At 47.3% G+C, this 25,158-nt stretch overlaps 1 protein-coding gene across 1 annotated transcript in view; it reads right to left on the bottom strand.

Moving 5' to 3' along the window:
- LOC138580914 (serine protease 27-like) overlaps positions 1-22,956 on the bottom strand; it is a 165,539-nt gene extending 142,583 nt beyond the window's left edge. The window contains exon 1 of the mRNA XM_069651845.1: positions 22,682-22,956. Within this exon, the coding sequence (XP_069507946.1) occupies positions 22,682-22,730 (49 nt within the window). The 5' untranslated portion in view covers positions 22,731-22,956. The remainder of the gene's footprint in view (positions 1-22,681) is intronic.
- Between the last annotated feature and the right edge of the window lie 2,202 nt (positions 22,957-25,158).

Raw genomic sequence — 25,158 nt, 5'->3', positions numbered from 1 at the left:
TTTGCAAATTAGGTGGTCTTTCAGTGTTCTGATTTCCTTCGGTACCGAGGTCCATAGTTTGAATATCAAATAGGAGAATGTGGTTCATCCAAATTTCCTTTCCTCGTATTGTTTTGTTTCTATATGGACGTTGTTGCTTGATCTTAGGTTTCTTCCTGGTTGGTAGCGGTTGATTTTATGTAATTTCTGCCACAGTACCAGAGTGGCGGTTCGCTGGTATACATTCTTTTGTTGCTGTTAAATGCCAATGAACAGATTTAAACAAAAAAGAACGTATAAAACGTCCCCACCTTGCACCTTTGAACTATCCTACCCTGTAGTGGAACAGTACAGAGTGAAATAAAAGTGAAACCGCGTACATCAAGTTTGTGGGAATGCATGAATGCCTCACACCATTAAAGATTGCCAGAGGCACCTAAAATGGATTCCTATGGAATCCACCTATTATACGAAGTGGATGCCACAGAAATCCATTGCATTACCACCATCATGGAAATACTTGCTGGCCATGATGCAGGCCCATTTGTCTGTCAGTGTGGGACCAACAGGTGGATATGTGAACTCCACCTTGTGCCCCAACTCCACCTAACAAATTGAGGAAATTATGTGCATCAGTGAAACTAAAAGTGTATCACCATTTTTACCGACCAGCAGGGCTGGCAAAATGGCTGCCGCAGAATTTTGAGAAAGACCTGCGTGCCACACATGCACGCAAAATCTTTTACAATATTTCGAATGAAGGCCTGTGCAAAATTATATTCATAGGGGCAACGGAGCCCAGCTGCAGATCCACCAACAAACCTATTAGGAGCGGCTCCACCTTTCCCTCCCTAACCTGAATCCGCTGGCGCACCCGAAGTGCACCAAAGTGTGCTGTTGAGCTGGTTATGCCACCATTGAAAAAGTATCCAGAAGCTCTGCCGTCCCTAAGAGGAAGGGCTCCTCTCTGCTGCCGGGTGCCGCAACGCGGTGAATGTTACATTTTTAAAATTCAAAAATCTCTGGACTGGTCCCGCCTCCCGCTACCCAGAAACCCTACTTCAGCCCTGTGCGCGCACGCACCTGAAGTGCACCAAAGTGTGCTATTGGGCTGCCATTGAGAAAGTAGCCAGTAGCTCTGCCGTCACCACTGCTAAAAGGAAGGGCTGCTCTCTGCTGCCGGAACGCAGTGAATGTTACATCTTTCATTTTTGTTTGGATTCTCCATTACTCACTTTTTGCTTTCACCTTACAGGTGTTAAGACTGACCCGAACGCTCAACTTTTGTGTTTCCTTACCCCTAGTTCTCTGGACTGGTCCCTGCCTCCCGCTACCCAGAAACCCTACTTCAGCCCTTTGCGCACACGTACCCGAAGTGCACCAAAGTGTGCTGTTGGGCTGTGGTGCAGGGAAAAACTTGTACTGAACACGTGGGATGTTACTGCACATCAAGGTTTTGGAAGCATATTGTGAGGAATCTGATTCTGATAACTCCAATGTTACATGTTAATTGTATTTGATGCGCGCATGATATTCACCTGCAGGTTTGTGTACCCGTCTCAGCATTCTTCAGTGCATTTGTAAAATGTGGCCGATGGGGTAGACAGTGTCATTTGGTATGAAATTTTACATTTGGGGAATGCATTTACCAGTGTCTGAAACCCGTATAGTGGGATAGGACTGAACTAGCTTTCTGGGTGCCACTTTCTCTGTGTTTTTGGTTTTTAGGCTAACACGATCATAGGCACGCCAGGTATAGCTCCCTCTAGCAAACATAGTTGATTGTTTGCACATGTTATACCATTTAAATAGATATTTTTGCTGAGTCTCTCATACAAGAAAAGTGTGGGTAGTGAATGTGCCGAGTATCATGGTTAATGGTTTGAGAAGCGGGAGAAAGTTACATGTGATTTACGATAACAATAATGACCGAAAATCCACACCTAGATGACTCAGGGCTGTTGGACTCAGGGCTGTTGAAATTCTCAGATGATGAAACCCCAGTCATGAGGATCCACTTGAAGCCCAAAGCCAAGTGCAACTCCTGGTACAACTCAGACCTCGTCACTCTTAAACGCAAGTGCACAGTGGCTGAGAGGAAATGGCGTGCTTCCGGTACATCCTCTGACAAATTGACCTGCCGCCTGCTCCAAAGGCAATACTGTCTTTCTGTCTGCACCAAGAAGAGAGCCCACATCCAAGCCAGCGTCTCTGCGGCATCTAACTACTCGGCCGAACTCTTTAAAATCTGCAAGGAGCTGGCCAATCCTGCTGCAGTCTCTACCTCTCCTGTCCCCTCCCAGGCCCTCTGCACGGCCCTGGCTTCTCATTTCATCTCTAAAACTCAGGACATCCTGTCCTCTCTCCCTCTCCTCCTCCTCCTATTCCCTGCTCTTCCTCTGGCCCTTCTTCGGCCACCGCTCCTCCGTCCTTTTTATTTATTTTTATTATTTATTTTTATTTAATATTTATATTGCGCCGGTAGCTCGCGAGCCTCAGTGCGCAGAAACAAGGACACGAGAACGGACGAACAGATAGTGATTGGACAGAGCGGATGGGACAGTCACAAAGAGTTAAGCTAACTCAGGTATAGGCAGTGATGGCCGTTTATTTGAAGATGTGGATTTTTACCTGTTTGCGAAAACGCGAGTAGTTGGTTTCCAGCCTAAGGTGGTCTGGTAGGTTGTTCCAAAGGTTGGCTGCAAGGGTTGGAAAGGCTCTACCTAAGCCACTTTTGAGTTTGTGTGGTGCCGTAGCAATTTTACCTAGTTGGGATGATCTCAGTGTTCTATTAGGAACGTATGGTTTGATCCTAGTTTTTAAGTAGGTTGGTGCCTTTCCGTAGATGCATCTGTGAACAATGGTTAAGGTTTTGAAATTTCTGGAGTTGCTGATAAGCTCTGTTTTAGTTTTGAGCTTGACAATTCTTACCGCGTTGTTCTGTACAATTTGGTAGCTTTGTAGGCATTGCTTGGAGGCACCCAGGACTAAAGCGTTGCCATAGTCAAGGCGCGACAAGATGGTGGCTCTTGCTATGGTCGCGCAATTTTCCTCAGATATGAATGGTCTGATGGCTTTTATTAGATGGAGGTGGTAAGCACAGTTTTTTTTGATGAACTGTACTTGGGCGTCCGCACCCAACGATGCTTCTAGCAGCATACCTAGGGTTTTAACCTTGCTTAGGACCGGAATGGGGGTATCTTTAATGTGGAAGGATGTGTAGGATGAGGATAGCTTAGCACGAGCAGAGGATGAGCCGAAAATCATGAGTTCAGTTTTTTTCCGTTTAGGCACATCCAATTGGAGTCCATCCATTGCTCCACGTGGTTGTGTATCATAGTAAGTTGCTCGCTATCTTTCTGATAATTGCCACTTAGTTCGAATACAAGCTGCGTGTCACCAGCATAGTTAGTGAAATAGGTGTTTATGTGGTCGAGAACAAGGCATAGATACTTTAAGTAAGGATTAAACAGTAGGGGTGACATACTGGCCCCTTGGGGAACTCCACAGAGGATTTCTTTTTCGAGGGAGAACTTATCCCCCCAGTGCACTCTGGATATTCTGTTTTTTAGAAAGGACATTATCCAGCTGATGGCTTCATCGGAGCAGTTGGTGGTCTTTTTTAGCGCATTCTGGAGTAGGTTATGGTCGAGGAGATCAAATGCGGCGCTGAGGTCGAGTAGAACGAGGAGGCCCGTCTTACCCTTGTCAATAATACCGAGCATTTTGGTCTGCAGATCTAACATGGCCGTCTCGGTACTGTGTGCGGGGCGAAAACCAGACTGCTGTGGGTGGAGGGAATTGGATTCCTCTACGTGTGCCTGGAGCTGCATGGTGGCGATCTTATCCATGATTTTGAGGATGAAATTGTAGTTTGTTATGGGTTTGAGATTATTCGGATCGCGTTTTTTACTAGGGGGTTACTGTGACTTTTTTTGATGGCATTAGGGACTTCCTGGTCTCTAAAAGAGGCATTAATGATCTTTGTCAGGATGGGGGCGAAAATGTCTATGTTGTCCAATATTATCTTAGGTGGAATGATATTCTCTGCACAGGTCGCGGGTTTCATGGTCGCCAGTACTTTGATCATTTCGCGGTTGTTGATCTCTGTGAACTTGAAAGTTCCAATACCTGCTGTTGCAGTCTCAGCTGGCAGAGTGACTGTCGTTTTTTTGTTGGTCAGGTAATTTATGATGGCGTCCCTGTCTTTTGAAATTTTGTTGAAGGCGGCGATCTGGGTGGCATCGCATTCTTCTTGAGAGGGTAGGAAAGGAGGGGTAATGGCTTTGGGTTTTTCTATGGATTTAAGGATAGTAAACAGTTTGCTGGTGGAACTGGTGGCTGTGGAGATCTGTTCGTTATAGAAGTTTTTTTTGGCCTTGGTTATCATATGTTTATATTTTATTTCGCTTTCCTTCCAGCGGGCTTTATTGGCTGATGAAGGATTTTTTAGCCAGACATTTTCTCTGTTTCGTTTGTCCTTTTTTTGTTCTGCAAGTTCTTTGGAGAACCATTGTTTTTTTTTGGGTGGGTCTAGTTGATTTAGTTTGGAGGGGAGCAATTTGGTCTGTGAGTTTCTCGAGGTGACTAAGTAGATTTGCTAACGTTGTTTCGCAAGAGTCATTTTCGATTTGGTTTTTATCCACCTCAGCTAGGCATTGTATGAGGTGGTTCCTATCAATGTTTTTGTAGTTACGGTGTGTCGAGAGGGTCGGGCAGTTGGGGGTTTTGGGTTTGGGAAGAGGCACAGTGATGTGGAAGGATATGCTATGATGGTCTGACCAAATGCAAGGTTCAGTCTTAAACTCTCGGGTTTCGAGATTGTTAGAGATGACCCAGTCAAGAAGATGGCCGTTGTCCATTGTGGGCTCTTGGTTGTTGATCTCAAAGTCAATGTTGTTTAGGGATCTTTGAAGTTTGCTAGCTTCTTTGTCTTTTGTATCGCCATACCAGCGGTTAAAGTCACCCATGACTAGTGTGGCTGCGTTGGGTCCTTTAAGCATATTGAGTTGATGCGTTATTTCGTCGTTGAATTCTTGGGTGGACGTGGGGGGCCTGTATAGGACAATCAAGTTTAAACTACTGTTAGCCGTAGGGGTGTGTTTGAGGTGCAGTATTTCACAGCCTGTACATGCTATGCTGCTGGGAAACATACGTATAGAGTCTCTTGCGATGACTGCTACACCACCCCTCTGGCCTTCTTCTCTGTTAGAGTAGAAGATGGAGTAGCCTTCCGGGACTCTGATGTCGCAGGTGGGGCCGATAGGGTCCTTGAGCCAGGTTTCAGTTATGCAGAAGATGTCTATTTGTTCATTGACAATCCTGTCATGAATACATTGTGCATGTTTATTGAGAGAGCGCGTGTTAAGCAAGCATATTTTTAAGTCTAGCTTATTTGAGGGGTGAAACTCGGGACAGTTCCGGGGGGGGAAACGGTCAATTTTTCTTTCTTGGGGGGCCTTTTGATGGCTAATTTTTCCTTTGAGTCCTGACTGACTCGGTTAAGGGCAGTTTCTACCACTTTTTGGACCAGGTTAATGCGCGCAAGCTTACTGAGATCTAACGCAAGCTTATCAAAAGGGAGCAACCCCATGATTACCTGTGAAGATGTTACAGCGGTCTATGGGAAGGCGGGCAGCACTTTCCGCCCTGAACGCCGCGGACGGCGAGGACCGGCGCAGACCGGCTTGCCCCCGAAAGCGCCGGCGCTCAAAGCGCCTGACGTATCCAAAAATAGGCGGCAAGTGCTCCTGGGAGCTGTAGTTCCCAGAGCCTGTAGTTCAAAAATAAATGCAGCAGGAAAGACAAAATACGAGTGCTTGCTCGTTGCAGAAATGTCAAAAAATACTTTTAAACACACAAAGGTAAATCTAATTTACAAAGTATTTCCAAAGCTGTACGTTATGTTAATGAGTAAATGGCAGCAGGTTTAAGAAAATGGACGATGCTTCTCTCCCTCCCACAAAATACAATTAGCTTTCTCCTTCTCTGCCTTTCCCCCGTTCTCCTCAGACGAGGTTTCTAAACAAGTCCGATCTATGACAGTCTTGTCAAAACAGGTTCACTGCTGTTCCTCCAAAACCATCAAGGACCGCATTGACTCCCTGGTTCCTGCTCTGGCTGACTTCTGCAGCCACTCCTTTGCCACTGGAGTCTTCCCTTCCCCCCTGAAGCACTCCCTTGTGCACCCTCTTCTTAAAAAACCCTCTTCCGACCCATCCTGCCCAGCTAACTATTGACCAATCTCCAGCACTCCTTTCCCTGGCAAACTCCTGGAAAAGCTGTCCATTTCCCAGCTTAATCTTCTGATTGAATCAGTTGGTCGTCTCCATGACCATCAGTCTGGCTTCAGAGCTGCCAGAAGCACAGAAACTGCTCTCCTGAACATCCATGAAGACCTGCTCTCCAACCTCGATTCCAACACCCGCTGTGTCCTCATCTTAGTTGATCTCTCTTCTGCCTTTGACACAGTCAACTATGCCATCCTGCTCAGCCGTCTCCGTGATAACCTGGGCATCACCCATCAGGCCCTGGCTTGGCTGACCTCTTTCCTCTCCGACTGACTCTCCCAGGTCCAACGGGTCCTTCCTCTCCTCCATCTTCATTTCTACCTGTGGTGTTCCCCAGGGGTCTAGCATCTCTCCCTGGATGTCCAACCAATACCCGACACTTCTTGCCCACCACATTGCCGCTCTCTGCCCCAAATTTCAGTGCTATGCGGATGCCACTCAACTAATTTTCAAGCTCCCTTCCACCACCTCTTCTCCTTCTCTGATCTCTGGCTGGCTGTCTGCTATTCAGGAGTGGTGTGCCATCAATGATCTCTGCCTTAATGCCAGTAAGACCGAGATTCTCCTCATCGGCACACCTGCGCCCTCCTTTCCAGTCACTCTCTGGCTGGCCTCTCTTGGCCCTCTTCCTGTCATCTTCGACGCCGCACTCTCCTTCTCTCCTCACATCTCTGACGTCCCTGTAAGAAGTCACACTACCAGCTGCACCTCCTTAGAGGTATTCTACCTTTCCTCTCCTTCTCTCTAGAGCTCTGGTTCCCTCTAGGCTGGACTACTGCAACAGCCTCTTTCTAAATGTGCCTGCTTCTACTCTCCGCCCTCTTTAACTCATCTAGAACAGGACTGCGAGACTTGTCCTTGGCCTCAAGCCCAGGGATCGTATTTCTCCAGGACTTAAATCTCTGCACTGGCTTCAAGTGGCTGCAAGGATTAATTCCAAAACCCTCTGCATTGTCCACAAGGCCTTCTGGGGCCTGGGGCCTCAATACCTTCAAATCTCTCTTCCTAAATATCTTCCTTCTCGAGCTCTTCGCTCATCCGCCTCAAACTCCCTCAGGGCCAGCCGCTTCTACAAGCAACGAGATGGTGGTAGATCCCTTTTTTCGGCTAGGGGCCTCCCTCTGGAACAGCCTCCCTGCCTCTCTGAGACTTGAGGAGAACCATCTCCGGTTCTGGAAGCACCTCAAGGCCTTCATCTTTGCTTCTGCTTTCTCTCCCCACTAATCTCCTGGTTTGAAACTGAAACTGCACTGGTTACCTGGCTACCCTCTGATCTCGGGCCCAGGTCCTGCCCCAGCCAGTTGCACACCTGCACTGCCCCCTGGCAACCCTTGCACTCGGGGGATGTTTCTGTATCCCTACAGCCCCGTACCAGCACTTGGCACCAGCTGACGCACTTTTTATTTATAGTTTTATTTGTTATTACTTTCATCCTATGTACTGCACTGCCCCCTCTCCCTGTCCCCCCGCACTTTCCCCCTCCCCCTCGCCTGAACGCGCGATCTCAATGTCACCTCACCTAGTAAGATTGTTGTCTGTGTCTTCCCTCTGTTCCCCCTCCCTTGCCTCGTCGCGCTTTGAAACACTTGTGTCAAGGCCATCCTTGAGTCTAAAGGCAGGCAGACCACAAAGTGTATTTGTCAGAAGAAGGCCCAGCAGTGTTGGGATGAGATGATCAGCACAAGTTGAGCATTCGCCTGGACCCCAGCACTGATGACCAAGTTCTGTTAGTGTCAGCAGGAGGCGCGCCGAGCCTGCGCAACGAATATCCAAACTTTTTCTCTGAAGGTCCAGGGAAGATAAAAAATAATGTGCACAAAATTTGTCTGGAGCAGGGAGCAGTGCCTGTGAAGCACAAAGTCAGGCTGGTCCCAGCAACCAAGAGAGCGGCACTAGTGTCCAAACTGCGCAGGATGGTCAGTGAAGGCACTCAGAATGTCTGAGCCCGGTCATGCTGCTCAAGAAACGGTCATCAGATAACTTAAGAGCTTGTATTGATGCGCAGCCTCAACATGGAGAATTACGGGCAGCTACCTGCTACCGAGCATCAATGAGTTGATACTCATGATGGGAAAGGCAAAGATTTTCTCCAAGCTAGATATGCGTGATGCATATCATCAAATCTACCTACACAAGGAATCACGCCTCCTAACGGCTTTCATCACTCCATTTGGCACGTACCAATATACCTGCATGCCGTTTGGGTTGTCATCGGCTGCCTCTGCGTTCCAGAGAATGATGAACTCCCTGCTACGTGTTGTCGTGATCTAGTGGAGGTAATCCCACTGAAATACTGTTAGTTTTCAGAAACTGGAATAATGAACAGTAGACCAAAGACAGAATAAAGCTCTCCCCCCTCGACCCCCCCAAGAGTGCAGCTTGCAGGACTAAAAACACCTGACAGGCCACATGTTTGGGTGAAAAGTCAGGAGCAGCAACAGAGCTAAGGAGAAAACACAAAGATTACAAATACAATAAGTAATGGTTCCCACCAAAGTTTCCCAGCTGCACCACCCTCAGCAACCCCACTTTTACCTGCAGTGATTGTGAAAGGAATGAGGAACCTACTGAACTCCAGAAGTGATGCAAGCAACACATGAGTAAGTATCCAACAGTTCCCAAAAGAGAAAAAGTGCAAATTAGCTAACCCGGATGGAACGAGGGTGCAACTATCTAACCAGTTCCAATTCCAGGTATCACAGCAGAGCGTCCCAAAAGAACCCACAGTCCTCAGCAAAGTGTCCTCAGAAGAGTCGCAGAATCCTCAGCAAAGCGTCCACAGTAGAATCAAAAAAAAGAAAAAGGAAAAGAGCAACCATGAAGCATCCCAAAATCAAGGGTGCACTGCAATCTAGGAAACAATAGAAAGCAGTGACCAAGTGATCATTCAGCAGAGTGTCCAGCGGTCACTTGGGTAAAGATGATCAGAGCTGGTGAGCAGCAGAGTTTGTGAATTGTTTTCTTTAAGAAGAGCACAAGAGGTACTGAAAAACAGAAAATCCGCAGCCGCAACAATTTGTATATGGCAAGCAGGACCAGAGATCCAAATGCTGCAGCTACATTCAAAGGCAAAAGAGTGGAGCCAGAGTGCAGGGAAGCACTCGAATAACAGGAGCATTGCGAGGGGACAAAAATCCGATTCAGGGGCAAGGCTGAAGAAAAGTTGGGTGGAAATGCCAGAGTTTAGGTAACCAGGAAGGGGAAGGAGACCTGGCGTCGGGAGACAATCAGGGGCAATACGGAAAGACGTAGCCAAAATGGAAGACAGAAGTCGGGAACCAGGAAGTCAGAGTACAGAAGTGTGACTTAACAAAACGATAAAGCACTTGTTAAGGAGCACTCGAGCAGTGTCCCAGAGCTGCATATAATGATGCAGAGGGACGCAGTGGTTGCCTGCGAGTCACGTGACTGCTCATTTTCCGGGAATGCAGGGAAATGTAGTTTTTTCTGCATTGACGCTGTACAAGGCGCCTGGGCAATTTCCATGTCTTCATAGGGGTAAAGCGTGATGTAGGCAAGTTGGCACGAGGCATGACAGTACCCCCCCCCCCTGCAAAGAGTGGCCACCCAAGGGACCACGAGAATGTTGTAGCCAGAAATTACGTAAGAGGCGAGGGGTATGCAAATGAGAGGCAGGTTCCCAAGACCTCTCTTCCGGGCCGTAGCCCTTCCAGTCCACCAGGTAAAATTATCTACCATGACGAAGGCAGGTATCCAAAATAGCCCGAACCTCATATTCATCCTCACCCTGCACAGAAATAGGTGCAGGGGCTGTGGGAAGACGAGTCCCAGGAACACAAGGACGAAGTAATGAAACATGGAATACCAGATGCACTCTCCAACGTGCTGGTATGTCCAACCGGACAGCTATCGGATTAAGACAGCATAAAACTTTGTAAGGGCCCACATAACATGGTAACAATTTGCATTTCCCATGTATGGACAAGTGTTTCGTAGAAAGCCAAACCAGGATGATAGGAGGGAGCCGGAGAACGGTGTTTATCAGCTTGATCCTTTGACCGTGATTGGGCAGTGAGTAATTGCTGAGAAACTGTTTTACGAATAGACACCAGAGCATCCCGTATGTCTTGGGCTGCAGGGACTCGTTCCAAGGAAGGCAGAACAGGTGAAAGAGAGCAATGGTGTTGGCCATCTAGAGCATAAAACAGAGAGCAACCTATAGAAGAAAGCCTAGAATTGTTGTAGGCAAACTCAGCAGCACCGAGTATGACAACCAGTCCACTTGATGTTGCAAACAAACAACGGAGGTACTGTTCCAGAGTGGCTTTAGTGCGCTGTTTGCCCGTCAGTCTGTGGATGATATGCTGATGAAAGAAGTGCGTCAAATACCCAAAGAATGGGTCAAGGCATGCCAACAGTGAGAAGTGAACTGTGAATCGTGATCCAAGATCATCACCGTAGGGAGACCAAAAAACTGCACCACATCATCGAAGAACAAAGCAGCCAAACGAGTGGCAGATGGAACACCCTGACAAGGTATGAAATATGCCATCTTCGTGAAGACATCAACCGCAACGAAGATGGTTGACATGTTCTTGACCACAGGTAACTCCACCACGAAATCAAGAATCACAGTGTGCCATGGACATGGAGGTAGGGGCATTCTCATAAGAAGACCTATTAGTTTACCTGATGGTTTTTTACATAGTACACATACAGCACACTGGGAAATATACTGGTTGACATCGCCCCTCATACCCGGCCACCAGCACCAGCGATGTAACAGGTCATATGTTTTTGTTTGACCCGGGTGAGCGGCTAGTTGTGAATAATGTGACCATTTCAAGGCCATACTGCTGGTACACATATCAGGTAGGTACAATCTATCCTTCACATAGGGAAGGCCCGAAACAAGCATGACCACTAGATCCTCAAGAGAAGGAACATGATCCCTGGCCCACCTTTTTAGGCAGTTCAAGAGTGAAGGGGAAACGGAACAAACACACCACTGATCCAGCAGGTAGTATAGAGGGCTTGTGCTTTGAAGTGTCAAGATCAATGCCAATGTGAGATAATGCATCAGCCTTACCATGTAATGGACCAGGTCGACAAGTGACCCTGAAATCGAACAGGGTAAAAAACAAATGCCAACAAATCTGTCGGGCGTTGATACACTTGGCATGTGATAATGCCTGAAGGTTGCAGTGATCCGTATAAACAACGACCGGATGCCGAGTGCCCAGATGATGATGTCTCCATTGTTTGAAGGCTGCTCGGATGGCCAATGGTTCCCTCTCCATAATGGTATAATTGCATTCAGCTGGTGACAAGGATCGAGAATAAAAGACCACTGGATGCAATCGTCGTGTAGCAGGGCACATTTGAGAGAGAATGGCCCCCACCACAATGGCAGATGCATAAGCTTCCACAATAAAGGGAAGGGAAGGATTGGGGTGTTGTAGAACAGGGGCAGATGTAAAAGCCTCCTTTAAGGTTTGGAAAGCCAACTGGGTCTGATGATCCCAACAGAACGGGACAGAAGGGCTAGTGAGACAAGTAAGGGGGAGGGGGACAATTTCAGAGAAAGAGGAGATAAAACGCCTGTAAAAATTAGAGAAACCTAGGAAGGATTGCAAGGCCTTCACTGAAGTTGGAACAGGCCAATCGAGAACTGCTTGTACCTTGGAGGAGCACATGTGCACCTCATCTGCAGAGATACGAAAGCCAAGGAATTCCACCGAAAAAGCATGGGAAACACACTTTTCCAATTTAGCAAATAGCGAGTTCTCCCGAAGACGTTGAAGGACAGAGACAACATGTTGCACATGATGTTGAAGGATGTCAGAAAATATGAGAATGTCGTCCAAATAAATCACGACATATAAATCCAGCATATCACTGAAGATGTCATTGACAAAATGCTGGAAGGTAGCGGGGGCGTTACAAAGCCTGAAAGGCATGACACAGTACTCAAGACCAAATTTGGTCTTAAAAGCGGTTTTCCACTCGTCACCCCGCCTAACCCTTAGCAGATTGTATGCACCTCTTAAATCAAGGTGGGTAAAGATAGTGGAAGAAGTCAACTTATCTAGAAGTTCTGCTATAAGAAGAGGCAAGGGGTACTGGTTTTTAATCGTAATTTTGTTAGGGGCTCTGTAATCTACACATGGGCGTAGATCCCCCTCCTTTTTAGGCACAAAAAATATGGGAGAGGCTGCAGGAGACCGAGAAGGTTGAATATGACCCAAGCGTAAGGCCTTGTCCACATATTCCTGCAAATAGTCCTCTTCTTTTTGGGTAAGGGAGTAGATACAGCCATGTGGAAAGATTGCCCCAGGCACCAAGTCGATAGGGCAATCGCAACTCTGGTGAGGAGGTAGCTTTTCTGACAAGCCCTTGTCAAAAACATCGGCGTAACCGGCGTACTCCGAGGGTAACTTGGGAGTGGAAACCTGAAGCGTGGCACTGATCCAAAGAGCACTGCCACCAAGGCTAGACAGGGTCAAAAATGTGTTTCAGAAAAGGTTTGCAAACAGTGTTGGGTGCAGTACTCTGAAGAGAACAGTAATGTTTGCTTTACCCAATCAATGGCAGGGTTATACAATTTCAACCAAGATAGCCCAAGGATCAGCCCAAACTGTGGGGTCGAGATTAGGTCAAAATTGATCCATTCTGAATGCCCTTCTGTTGTGGACACAAGGATGGTGTCATGGTGCCTACCCCCGGGGACCCAGACCAGGTCCAGCAACCCCGGAAGCAGGCATCAAGTTATTTTGGGCAAGCCCAAAAACCCCTGCTAGGGGCTGTTTGGGTGCGGTCCTGGCGCCTATGGCACCAGGCTCATATGGAGAGTCAGTCCTGGCGCCATAGGCGCCAGGCTCAGAGTAGAACTTACCTGATGCAGACCATACTGCAAGCTTACCTGATGCAGACCATGCTGCAAGAGCTCCAAGCCAAATGAGGTTTGGAAGGGACTATTTTACCTAGGGACTATTCTTTTACTCGGGCGGGGTTGGGGAGGAATACTTACCTGGGACTACTTTGGAGGCCATTTAAACCACTCCCAAAGAGCAGCACACGCTTCGTGTTATTCTGCATCCAGCAGCGTAACGCTCACCGTGCCTGCAAGTCTGCATCCAGTCTTCTGTCAGGCCCGCCTCGAGTTTGGAGCTCCTAGAAAAAGGGAGGAAGAAGGAGAAAAGGTTAGAACAAGAGCAATACCTTTGATCCTTACCTGAATTCCTGATCCATTGCACCTTTGAGCTGGAAGAAAGAAGTTGTTTTATGCACGTAGCCTCGCCTGCTGCAGCGCCGCGCTGAACTCACCGGCCTTCGCAGCATCTTCACATTCCACCGCATCCTCCTGCATGTTCCCGCCGCATTCCGGCACCTAAGGAGTAGACAAGAACAGCAAGGTGAGCCAAGGGAATACACAGAGGAATATTAGTAACCCCCCATAGACTTACCTGATTTTACCACAGGGGGTACTATTCCTCTTCACGGGTCAGCGCAGCTTCCACTGCATCTTCACCGAACCCCGGCCCCTAAGGGGAAACAAAAGGACAGCAAGGTGAAACAAAGGGACTATCAAGGGGAACCCTCCTCACCACATTAGACTTACCTGATTTTACCGCCGGAGGTATTATTTCCCGAGACTTCATACTTTCTCTCAGTGCCTGAATAAGGGAGAAAGCAATAGGTTACATATTGACATTATTTATCGAACTGTGTTGGAAATACAAATCCTTACCAGAATATTACCGGTTGCCACGATGAACTCTTCACTAGGGTCAAGCTGCAATGTGTAAGGAATCGGACAAGAGTGAAAGTCAGGCATTTGAACTCTTACGAACTACATACTTTTCAGAGTCAATATTGTTCTGGAACTCACCAATTCCTTCGACCCAGTGAAGCAACTGGTTATCAACGCACCCCTGCGCTCAATGCAGGATGGAGAGCTCATCAGGTAAGACTATAAGAGGGGACATCAAAGGTGATCCGTGGTGAGAACAGCGGGGGTGGGGGGATTTACACTCAACTCCACGGGTGGTTAATTCCCTTTTGCCATTTGCAGAAGAATATTCCTACGGGCAAAGCAATCAAAGCTAGGTGGGCCAGTCCAGTCCGTCATCTCGGCCCTACGCGTCACATTGGTGGAGACCGCAGCTGTCCAGTTCAGAGCGACGCCTCTGTAGGAGCCAGGTAAGCGTAACAGATGGAACCAGTGTTTTCAGTAACTTGTCCTCACACTAAACATGATCCATCCACGGCTTGTACCTCCTCTGGTTTACATTTCAAGAAAGTGGGCAACCCATGACTTTTAGCGAATTGGATTTCCATATAATTCCCACTTGCACCAGAGTCCAACATAACTGGGCAAGAAAAAGATACACCATCTGCCGCAGAAAAACGCATGCACAAATATATATGCATTGGAAAGCCTTCCGAACCGTCCAAAGGCAGACTCATCCTCCCGGTTCGGTTCAAGGACGAGTCCTGGCATTTCCCGAATAAAACGCCTGGAATGTCCACAGTAGAAACATAAATTGTTTACTAGCAGTCTTTCTCGCTCCGCCTTTGCCAGGGGACCTCGCACAGCCCCTATTTGCATTGGTTCAGGATCCCCTGGCAAGACAGGAGAAGACGAGTCAGAGCTAGAAGAACGTAATTCGGGTACTCTGCGTTCGCCTCTGCATTGTCGAAGTCGAGCATCAACTTGCAGGACTAATTCCATCAGCTCTGGAAACCCCGATGGAACTGAGGGCACAACAGACAGGGCATCTTTCAGTTCTTCGGACAGTCCCATGTAAAAGACGGCTGCCTTCTTTTGTTCAGGCCAAGTTGTTTCTGCAGCCTATTGGTTAAACCGGGCAAGATACTGCAGGAGTTCCTGTTTACCCTGGTTTATAGCTAGGAACTCCAAATTCGAGGCCTGGGCCTTATACCGAGCATTGAAAACAGAGTTCATAGCTTGTATGAGGGTATCAAAATCGTATAAAGCAGGGTCGTTGGCTTCCAATAATGGGTTTGCCCAGGCTGCTGCTGTCCCACCTAAATGGGATAAAACAAAGCAGCTTTCGTAGTAGCATGAGGAAAGGTCAAAGGGCGACACAGAAAATGCAGGTGACTGATTGATAAATGTCTGGTAAGACTTGGGATCTCCCATAAAACGCTCTGGCGGGGCCAATGGAAAGAGCCCAGGGAGGACCACCGGCATAGGGGGGAGGAGATGGTGGAACAGGAGAGGGGGCGGCTGCTGCAGCACCACCAAATTCCTCGTCGGGAAGCAGAGGTTGCACAAAGCTCTGTAGGACATCCATACGTTGATGGAGTGTCACAACAGCAGATGCCATATTGGTGCGTAAAGCAGCGAATGCTTGCATGAGTGCGGCCATAGGAACCGCCCCAGTTTCCATACCAATAGCCAACAAAGGCTCCTTAAACTGTCGTGATCTAGTGGAGGTAATCCCACTGAAATACTGTTAGTTTTCAGAAACTGGAATAATGAACAGTAGACCGAAGACAGAATAAACCTTCCCCCTCCCCCCACTACGCCCTCTCCCCTCCCAAGAGCGCAGCTTGCAGGACTAAAAACACCCGACAGGCCACGTGTTTGGGAGAAAAGTCAGGAGCAGCAACAGAGCTAAGGAGAAAACACAAAGATTACAAATACAATAAGTAATGGTTCCAACCAAGGTTTCCCAGTTGCACCACCCTCAGCAACCCCACTCTTACCTGCAGTGATTGTGAAAGGAATGAAGAACCTACTGAACTCCAGAAGTGAAGCAAGCAACACATGAGTAAGTATCCAACAGTTCCCAGAAGAGAAAAAGTCAAAAATAGCTAACACGGACGGATCGAGGGCTCAACTATCTAACCAGTTCCAATTCCAGGTATCAGAGCAGAGCCTCCCAAAAGAACCCACAGTCCTCAGCAAAGTGTCCTCAGAAGAGTCGCAGAATCCTCAGCAAAGCGTCCACAGTAGAATAAAAAAAAGAAAAATGAAAAGAGCAACCATGAAGCGTCCCAAAATCAAGGGTGCATTGGAATCCAGGAAACAATAGAAAGCAATGACCAAGTGATCATTCAGCAGAGCGTCCAGCGGTCACTTGGTGTAGAGATGATCAGAGCTGGTGAGGAGCAGAGTTTGTGAATTGTTTTTTTTTAGAAGAGCACAAGAGGTACTGAAAAACAGAAAATCGGTAGTCAAGAACCACAGCCGCAACAATTTGTATATGGCAAACAGGACCAGAGATCCAAACGCTGCAGCTACATTTACAGGCAAAAGGGTGGAGCCAAAGTGCAGGGCAGCACTCGAATAACAGGAGCTTTGGGAGGGGACAAAAATCTGATTCAGGGGCAAGGCGGAAGAAAAGTCGGGTGGAAATGCCAGAGTTCAGGTAACCAGGAAGTCAGCTGGAAGGGGAAGGAGACAGGGCGTCGGGAGACAATGAGGGGCAATCCGGAAAGACGTAGCCAAAATGGAAGACAGAAGTCGGGAACCTTGAAGTCAGACTATAGAAGTGTGACTTAACAGAACGATAAAGCACTTGTTAAGGAGACTCGAGCGGTGTCCCAGAGCCGCATATAATGATGCAGAGGGACGCAGACGTTGCCTGCGAGTCACGTGACCGCTCATTTTCCGGGAATGCAAGGAAATGTAATTTTTTCTGTATTGACGCTGTACAAGGCGCCAGGGCAATTTCCATGTCTTCATAGGGGGCGAGCATGATGTAGGCAAGTTGGCACGAAGCATGACACATGTTGTCAGTAATGTGTTATATTTCCAGAACGACACCCTTGTATACGCAGAGGACACCGAGACACATGATAATGCACTGAAGCAGGTCCTCGACAATCGCCTCCGCTATGACACATGCGTGTTAAGAGCTTAAGATCTAGAGCACCTTGGCTACCAGATCTCAAAAGAAGGGGTAAGCCCAAACAAAGATCTCCTGCAGCCCATTGTCAAGGCCCCGGCCCCAACGTCAAAAAACGAACTGCGATCCTTTTTAGGACGTGCGGACTACTATGCAAAATATTTACCCAGGCTCTCTGAAAATACAGCTCCGTTGAAGAAGTTACGGAGCAAGGGCACAGAATATGTGTGAGGTACACTGCAAGAGACGGTGTGCAATGAATTCAGGACGAAGATTCTTCATGCTGCATGTTTAAAACCCTTCAACCCAACGTGGGAAACATGTGTGACCACAGATGCCAGTGCCTATGGACTAGGACCACTCTCACCCAAAAGAAGGGAGATATTGCGCACATAGTCGCTTTTGCGTCGAAGGAACTCTCAGAAGTTGAAAAAACTACTCCACATTCGAGAAAGATGCTTGCATGTGCTTGAGGTGTGGAGTACTTTTGCATATACATGTGGTGAACCAGATTTTGACTGGTCACAGACCACAAGCCTTTAGTACACCTGTTGAGTCCAGGAGGGACAAAATGAGCATCACCACGATTGGCAAGGATAGCAGCAAAACTGCAAGAGCGCACATACGAAATCGTACATATAGCAGGTTGGAAGAATGCCCAAGCCGACTGCATGTCCAGGTTGTTAGACCACAAAACCCCAGGCATCACGTTCCTCCAAGACAAATGCATTGTTGCGTTCATCAAAGACTTAAGGAGCAGAGAATTTTTGGAGATGAGCAAAGCTCACTGGAAGGATGAGTCCTTGAGCAAAGTAGCAGACTGGGCTCGGAATGGCTGGCCAAGTGAAAGGGCAATCCTGGAAGGACTACACCCGTATTGGAATGCCGATGAAGAAATCATGGAAACGGACGGTCTACTGATGAAAGGAGATCAAGTAATTCGGCCCAGAGGCATGAGGAAAGTCATACTATGTAGGGACCATGCCAGACACCTAGGCAACAACATGACAAGACGGAGAGTAAGTGACGCATAACGGTGGCCAGACATGGACCAAGATGTCAGAACAATGATCGAGAGATGCCACGAATCTGTCAACAGTGATAAAAAGATTCACAGTAGGAAAGGCGCCCATGATTCCCACTTAAGTCCCCACTGGGGTGTGGCGCAAATTAGAGTTAGACTTTATCGGCCCGCTGGACGCTGTGTTATCCAATCACAGGTACAGAGTAGTCATGGTGGACTACCTGTCTAAATGGGTGGAGGTTGAATTTGTACTGGACATCACCACCGCCACTGTCATTGAAGTGCTGAACTCTGTGTTCCAGAGAGAAAGTCTGCCCAATGATATTTTGACAGATAATGGGCGTCCAGTTAGTCTTCAGAAAGATGGAAAGCTTTCTTAAGAAGCACAAAATTCGGCAGTTGAGAGCCAGTCTCTACCACCCGCAAACCTATGGCCTGGTTGAAAGAGTGAACCGGTTCGTGAAGGGAGACTTGCAACTGCCCATTGCAGCAGGAATGAAGATATATAAAATGGTCAAGGAATCTGTGGATGCCCATCGCCTGACCCTCAATGCAGTCACAGGGGTGTCACAGTTTCAGATGCTGAGAAGGAGGGCTGCATCTACGCTAGTACCCCCGTGAATACAGAAAGTCAGCCAAGATGATGCCATAGACATGAGATCGATAGTGTGGAGAATGCAGAAAAAACAAGGATCTGATGAAGGTGCAAAGTGATATGCGCAGAACAGTCCACCGCACGGAACTCCCAGGCTCTTTGCAATGCCCTTGCCCCTCACTTCAATTCCAAAACCCAGGACATCTTGTCCACCCTCTCCTCCTGCCTCCCTCCTCTCCCCTCTCCCTCCCGGCTTGCTGACACTCCTTCAGCCACCCTTCTTTCCCCCTTTTTCCTCTTTTCTCCTCTTTTCTCCCCAGATGAGGTTGCTAGACAAGTCCAATCTATGAAAGCCTCATCAAAACAGGTCCAACCCTGTTCCTCTAAAATCATTAAGGACCACATTCATACCCTCGCTCCGGCCCTTGCCGATTTCTGCAACCATTCTTTTGCCTCTGGATCTTTCCCTTCCCCCCTGAAGCACTCCCCTATGCATCATCTCCTCAAGAAACTCACAGCTGATCCCTCTTGTCCGGCTTACTACCGCCCAATTTCCATTACTCCCTTTTTGGGGAAACTCCTGGAAAAGCTGTCCATCTCCCAATTTAGCCTTCTTTTGGCTCACTCTATGACCACCAATCTGGATTCAGAGCTGCCCGAAGCACGGAAACTGCTCTCCTGCACATCCATGAAGACCTGCTGTCTAACCTCGACTCCCTCTGTCCTCATCCTTCTTGATCACACCTCTGCTTTCGACACAGTCAAGCATACCATCCTGCTCAATCGTCTCTGTGAAAACCTGGGTATCACTGATTAGGCTCTGGCTGACCTCTTTCCTTTCTGATCGACCCTCCCAGGTTACACTTGGGTCATTCCTATCCGCTATGTCCCTCTCTACCTGTGGTGTTGCCCAGGGGTCTAACCCCTCGCCCTGGCTTTTCAACCAATACTAGGCAACTCTCGCTTACTGCATTTCCATTTCCTGCTCAAACTTCCCGTGCTATGCTGATGACAACTCGTTTTCAGGCTTCCTTCAGCCACCTCCTCGCCTCCCCTCATCCCTGACTGCCTAACCGCCATTCAAAATTGGTGTGCTGCCAACGATCTTTTTCTGAATGCCAACAAAACGGAGATCCTCCTCATTGGTACACCTTCACCATCCTTTCCCCTCACTCTCTGGCCGGCCTCCCTTGGCCCTCCTCCTACCCCTACCTGCGAGGCTAAGAGGGTCATCTTTGATTCCACACTTTCCTTCTCTGCACACATCTCGGACATCTCTAAAAAGTCAAACTTCCTACTACACTGCCTTAGAGGTACTCTGCCTTTCCTCTGCTTCACCCAGAAGCTGTCTCCCAAGCTCCAGTTCTCTCCAGGTTGGACTATTTTAACAGCCTCTTTCTAATTCTACCTGCCTCCACTATTCGCCCTTTACAACTAATCCAAAAAAGGACTGAAAGACTTGTCCTTGGCCTTGAGCCCTGGGATCGTATCTCTCCAGCTCTGAAATCCCTTCATTGTTCCCAGCAGATGCAAGCATTACATTTAAAACCATCTGCATTGTCCACAAGGTTTTCTGGGGCCTAGGTCTGAAATACCTTCAACTATCACTCTGTAAATACCTTCCTTCTTGAGCCCTTCGCTCCTCTACTTCTAATTCCCTCAGTGTCAGTTGTTTTTCTAAGAAACAAGCTGGGGGCAGATCTCCGTCTTCGGCTGGGGCCTCCCTTTGGACCACCCTGAAACTTGAGGAGAACCATCTCCGGTTCAAGATGCATCTCAAGACCCTCCTCTTCGCCTCTGCCTTTGCCCTTCTTCTCCCCTGCTGATCTGTTTCTCTCTCTCTTGTCACTATGCACCTGGCCACCCTCTGTCCTTCAGGCCCAGATACCTGCTTACCCTGCCTCCCTCCTGCACTGCCTGCAGGCCACCCTCGGCACTGGGATCTGTATTCTGTTCCCATGCAGTCCCTCACTCTTCTTCTGCACTTATCAGATATACCCTATCTGACTCATCACGTACTTGCCACTTGTCTGGCTGCACTACCATTTTCATTGCATTTATTTATTTATTTCACTTATTTGTTTCTCTCCTCTGTTCCGCACTTTAAACACCTCCCACTCCACGCACTTTCCCCCTTTTCCCCCCCATTTTCCATGCACTTGCATGTAACACTTAATGTCACTGAGCCTAGTAAAATCGTATTTTTGTTCTCCCCTGTTCCCCTCCCTTTGCTTGGTCGTGCTCTGAAACACTTGTGTATGAGCGCAATATAAATAAAATATATCATATCAATGAAGGGGATTTAGTAAAAAAGACTGCCACACAAGGACACGATAACTGGCTCCAAGTATAGCCAGCCCATAGAGGTTGACCAGAAAGGCACCAATCACATTTACACCAGCGATGGCAAAAAGTAGAATCTAGACAGAGTAGCCATGTTCAGAGGGAAACCGCTTGAGAGAAGAACATTCACGATAGAAGAGGATATAAACGAACAAGTGGATCCATTTAACAGCACAGAGACAACAGGAAAGGAAGACTGGAGTATGAGAATCATGATGGGAGCAGCACCAGGAAGTTCGCACACAAAGCAAATGAACATCGCAGTGAAAGCTCTCAACTATCACAAGGGCCAGGAGAAACACTTGACGCTGACATTACCCACACGGGAGTGTCATCCAGTGAGACCCGACCCCAACAAGAGAAGAGAAGGCCAACCAAGTACAGAGACTTGTAATGGAGTAGGAACAAGCTGCTCAACAAAAGGAGGTATGTGAGGAACCATCCTCACGATATCGCGACTATGCGCGTGCACCGCGCACCAGCATAGCCCGCCGGAGTGGACCGGGAAGGCAGCAGACATGCCCCGGTGCTCCTCCTGCAATGGGAGCCTGCAGCCCCTCACTTCAGCTGCAACTCCGAGCAGACTTCCTATTGTGAAAGTGTAACTCCACAGCATCACCCTGCAGTGCTTGTGGTTGCTTCTAGACTTTCTATAAGACACTTTAATAAGGGACCAATCCACAGCAGTGCATTAACTGAATCCACAGCAGTGCATTAACTGCAGTGGTTGCACAGTTGATTGTTTACTGTCTTTGGTGGCCTCATGTCAGTGTGACTAGAAACAATAAGAAGGTGATCCTTCAAGACACCACAAGATGTGTTTGCAGAATTGGAGTCTCTGAAGATTTGGAACACTTTTTATTGATTTCTGAATGTTATGTTGGTATGCTTAAACCCGATGTTGATATATTTAATATTGGGATCCTCTTCAAAGCAAGGTCTTTTGGAATGAACTGCAAGGATATGATTTGTATTCATAGTTTACATGAATTTGTTTGATAAACACTTTTTTACAAAGGTTTAAATTCATGTGAATGTTTAGATATCTGAATTTAGACTGGCGTTTTTTTTTTGTTAACATTGACATCTTTATATTTCTAAGATTTTAAAATGTTATTACAATGTATTTAGACCCGTGTGGGGTGTTAATGGAGAATCTGATTCTAATAAATATAGACAGATTGATTGACTCCTTCCCACCTGGAATACATGTTTTCTGCCAATGATGTACATATGATGTTCATACACGCCAACATGTCCTATTCCAGTTGGGAGATGCGAGTCCAGTACCAGTTTTAAATTTGCAGTCTTGGACCTTTAGTGCTAGGTTCAGATTGGGGCAATCGGCCACTGCGAGTTCCAGAATGCAAAGTTAAAACCGGGACTGGCCTGCCAAAAGAAATGGGGCCTTTTAGAATACACGCTCCTTCTGCTAAAAAGACACAACATTGGACCTTTAACCGCACCCCCCCTTGCTAGTATTTAAATTAATTGTTAATGCTGTAAAATGTGCCGATTTGTACCACACGATTTCCTTTTTCTTACACAAAAGGTGTATGGGGGAGATCTGGCTATAAGTATTTTTTTTTTAAAAAAAAAAGGTACTCACCTAGGCCCAGGTAAAGGAATACGGATGGCATTAGATGAAAGGCTACCATGATCGCCTGAGATTTAAGTGACGCGTAATGCTCTTGACGGCTCCCCAAAAAGAGTGGTACGAATGCTTAAACAGCTCAGGTTAAAGGTGGTCAGGGGGAAATGCCGTCAACAAGTCGATGAAGGAAGCGTCGAGGCAACTAAGGAGACGAGGGTGTTGAGGTCCGCCTTGGGTCTCTGGGAGAGGTGCTAACGTGGCCGAGCTGAAGCCCAACGGAAGTATAGATTGAGGCAGAAGCGAAAACACTGCTTCTTAAACAGGTGCTCGCCATCAGCACGTCATGCCTTTGTTGCAGGACGCAGGGCTTGGGGGCAATTGTAGCTGCATTTTTCTTGAGCTCAAAACGACAGGTCGGAATGTCACGAGTAGGGTGCAGCCGCTGTGACAACAGAGAAGACAAAAGCATATGGCGCTCAGCTGCGAGTTTCCTAGAAACATGGCCGGCACGATTATCAAAAGCGTTTTACAATGGCGCAAGGCATCAAGTCCGTTGTCTACTGATTACAGCAACAACAGCAAGCAACAACAACAAAAAAACAACGACATGCCGGACGTTTCCCGAATGAACGTCATACGGACGTTCTGATTCTTAAACTTGCTACTCGCATAGGCCTCACTTAGCAATTTACAATACGGCACCCGCTGACCATTTAACAGAAAAAAGATGCCTCTTTCTGCTTCTCTTTTACCTTTGCCCCTGTTTGCATCTTTCAGGCCAAATGTTTTCCTAACATTTGGCCAGCGAAAGGTTGTGTTTTGTTTCTCTTCTCCCATCTCCCTAGTTGATTTCCAACATGCAATAAGTGTTCCGTGAAATAATGGCATTGATTGGGCCACTGCGTTCCGTGCGCTCCATTTCTATAGCATATCAGTGGTCAGATTGCAGAAACTGCACCGGTTCAAGTGCAACGTTGCACATTATTAGAACGAGGGCAAAGTCTGGGGTCATATTCAAAAACATTCGCACCATGACAAGCGCCATTTTTGATCTATCCTAACCAGATGGTTCCTACCTAGCAAACTAAAAGCTAAAGAAAGATGACCTTGTGTCCCAATGTATCTGACCCCCACACTTATACATACTTCAAAGTGCATACAGTAAATATGTCTGTTTTCAGTTTAAGCAAAATGTGCAAAAGTTCAAACTTAGGTTTCCCACAAAGCAATCATTGTGACCAGGGTTTGGTTTGATTCCCTTCCCCTGAATCAATTCAGGAAGACTTTTGAAAGAGTTTTGTTTCAGCCATGTTCTTTTCAGTGCAATAATGTCTCATTCATCCAACATTCTTTCAAATGGGTAAAGAAAATGTCTCTTTCACCAAATTCTTGTACAAAACCAAAGCACCTGTTTCTTCCACAAAGTTTTTTTTTCTCCATTTAGCAAAAAAGGATTACTTAGATTGATGACACAACCATCCTGTCCACATAATTCTTTTGTCAGGACAGCACAGAAAATGTCGCTTGTTACACAATAGTTTGCCAGGAGGATAAAGTAATAATAAGGTAATTATCTTCTTTCCTCTGTACTCTTTATAGCAACAAAGTTTTCTCCTTGAAGGTAACTGCTCCTTTCCTGGTTTATTCGCCTGCCAGGTGTGATTTCAACTTCATACACAACCCTTTTTATAACAACAAAGTTCTCTTCTTGAACACAACTGTTCCTTTTCTGGTTCACGCGCCTGCCAGGAATGGGTTTCAACTTCAAAACTATAAATGGTTTCTCTGCTTGTGGCAATGTTTGCTCCAGGTTTCTCCCCGCAAACATCTCACATGAGGAGAACTGTACAACGGTTGCCTGATTGCTTCTGGCAATGTGGGTTTCCAGCTTTCCCCAAAATGATGTCCAATGTGACAAGAATTTCACCCTTTTTTGCCATTCTTTTCTATTTGGCTGGTATTCACAACTGTCTCTGAATTGTAATTGTGCCTTATGGAGCGATCTGGTATTAACTCTCTCTCTAGGTCCACTCAGCATCTTCTTTCGGCATCTCTGGGTTGTTTCACTGTGCTCCGGTGTGGTCTCGATGCAGGCGGGACCTTGGTGCACTGCCATACCCTCTCTGGTCCTCCAGCAGCATTGACAGCTCTCCGGTGGCTGCCATTGCTTACCCAGCACTCCCTGGGAGCTCGCCAGGCTCCACCAGGCCTTTCGGGTCCTCTGGTCAGCTGGGAGCACTTCTCCCTCCGAGATGGTCTTCTTTCTCAAACTCCGCTTTCTTCCATGATTCCTGTACCCGCTGCGCAGACTCCACAACTTCTCCTCTGACTGCAGCCTCTGCCGTAGCCTTCCCTTCTGCTGTTCCTGACGCCCTCCTCACCGGTGTCTAGGTTTTTGATTTAAATGTCCCATTTTGCTGATTAGAATAGAAACAACTAGACCGCACGGTCTGCTTGACATCATTTTTGATTCTCATTAACTCTTTACTCCT

This window comes from Ambystoma mexicanum, chromosome 3p (assembly GCF_040938575.1).
Source record: "Ambystoma mexicanum isolate Mex_15411 chromosome 3p, UKY_AmexF1_1, whole genome shotgun sequence".
In the NCBI taxonomy this organism is placed as follows: Eukaryota; Metazoa; Chordata; class Amphibia; order Caudata; family Ambystomatidae; genus Ambystoma; species Ambystoma mexicanum.
Note: the sequence above shows the minus strand (reverse complement) of the source record. Positions and strands in the feature narration are given on the sequence as shown.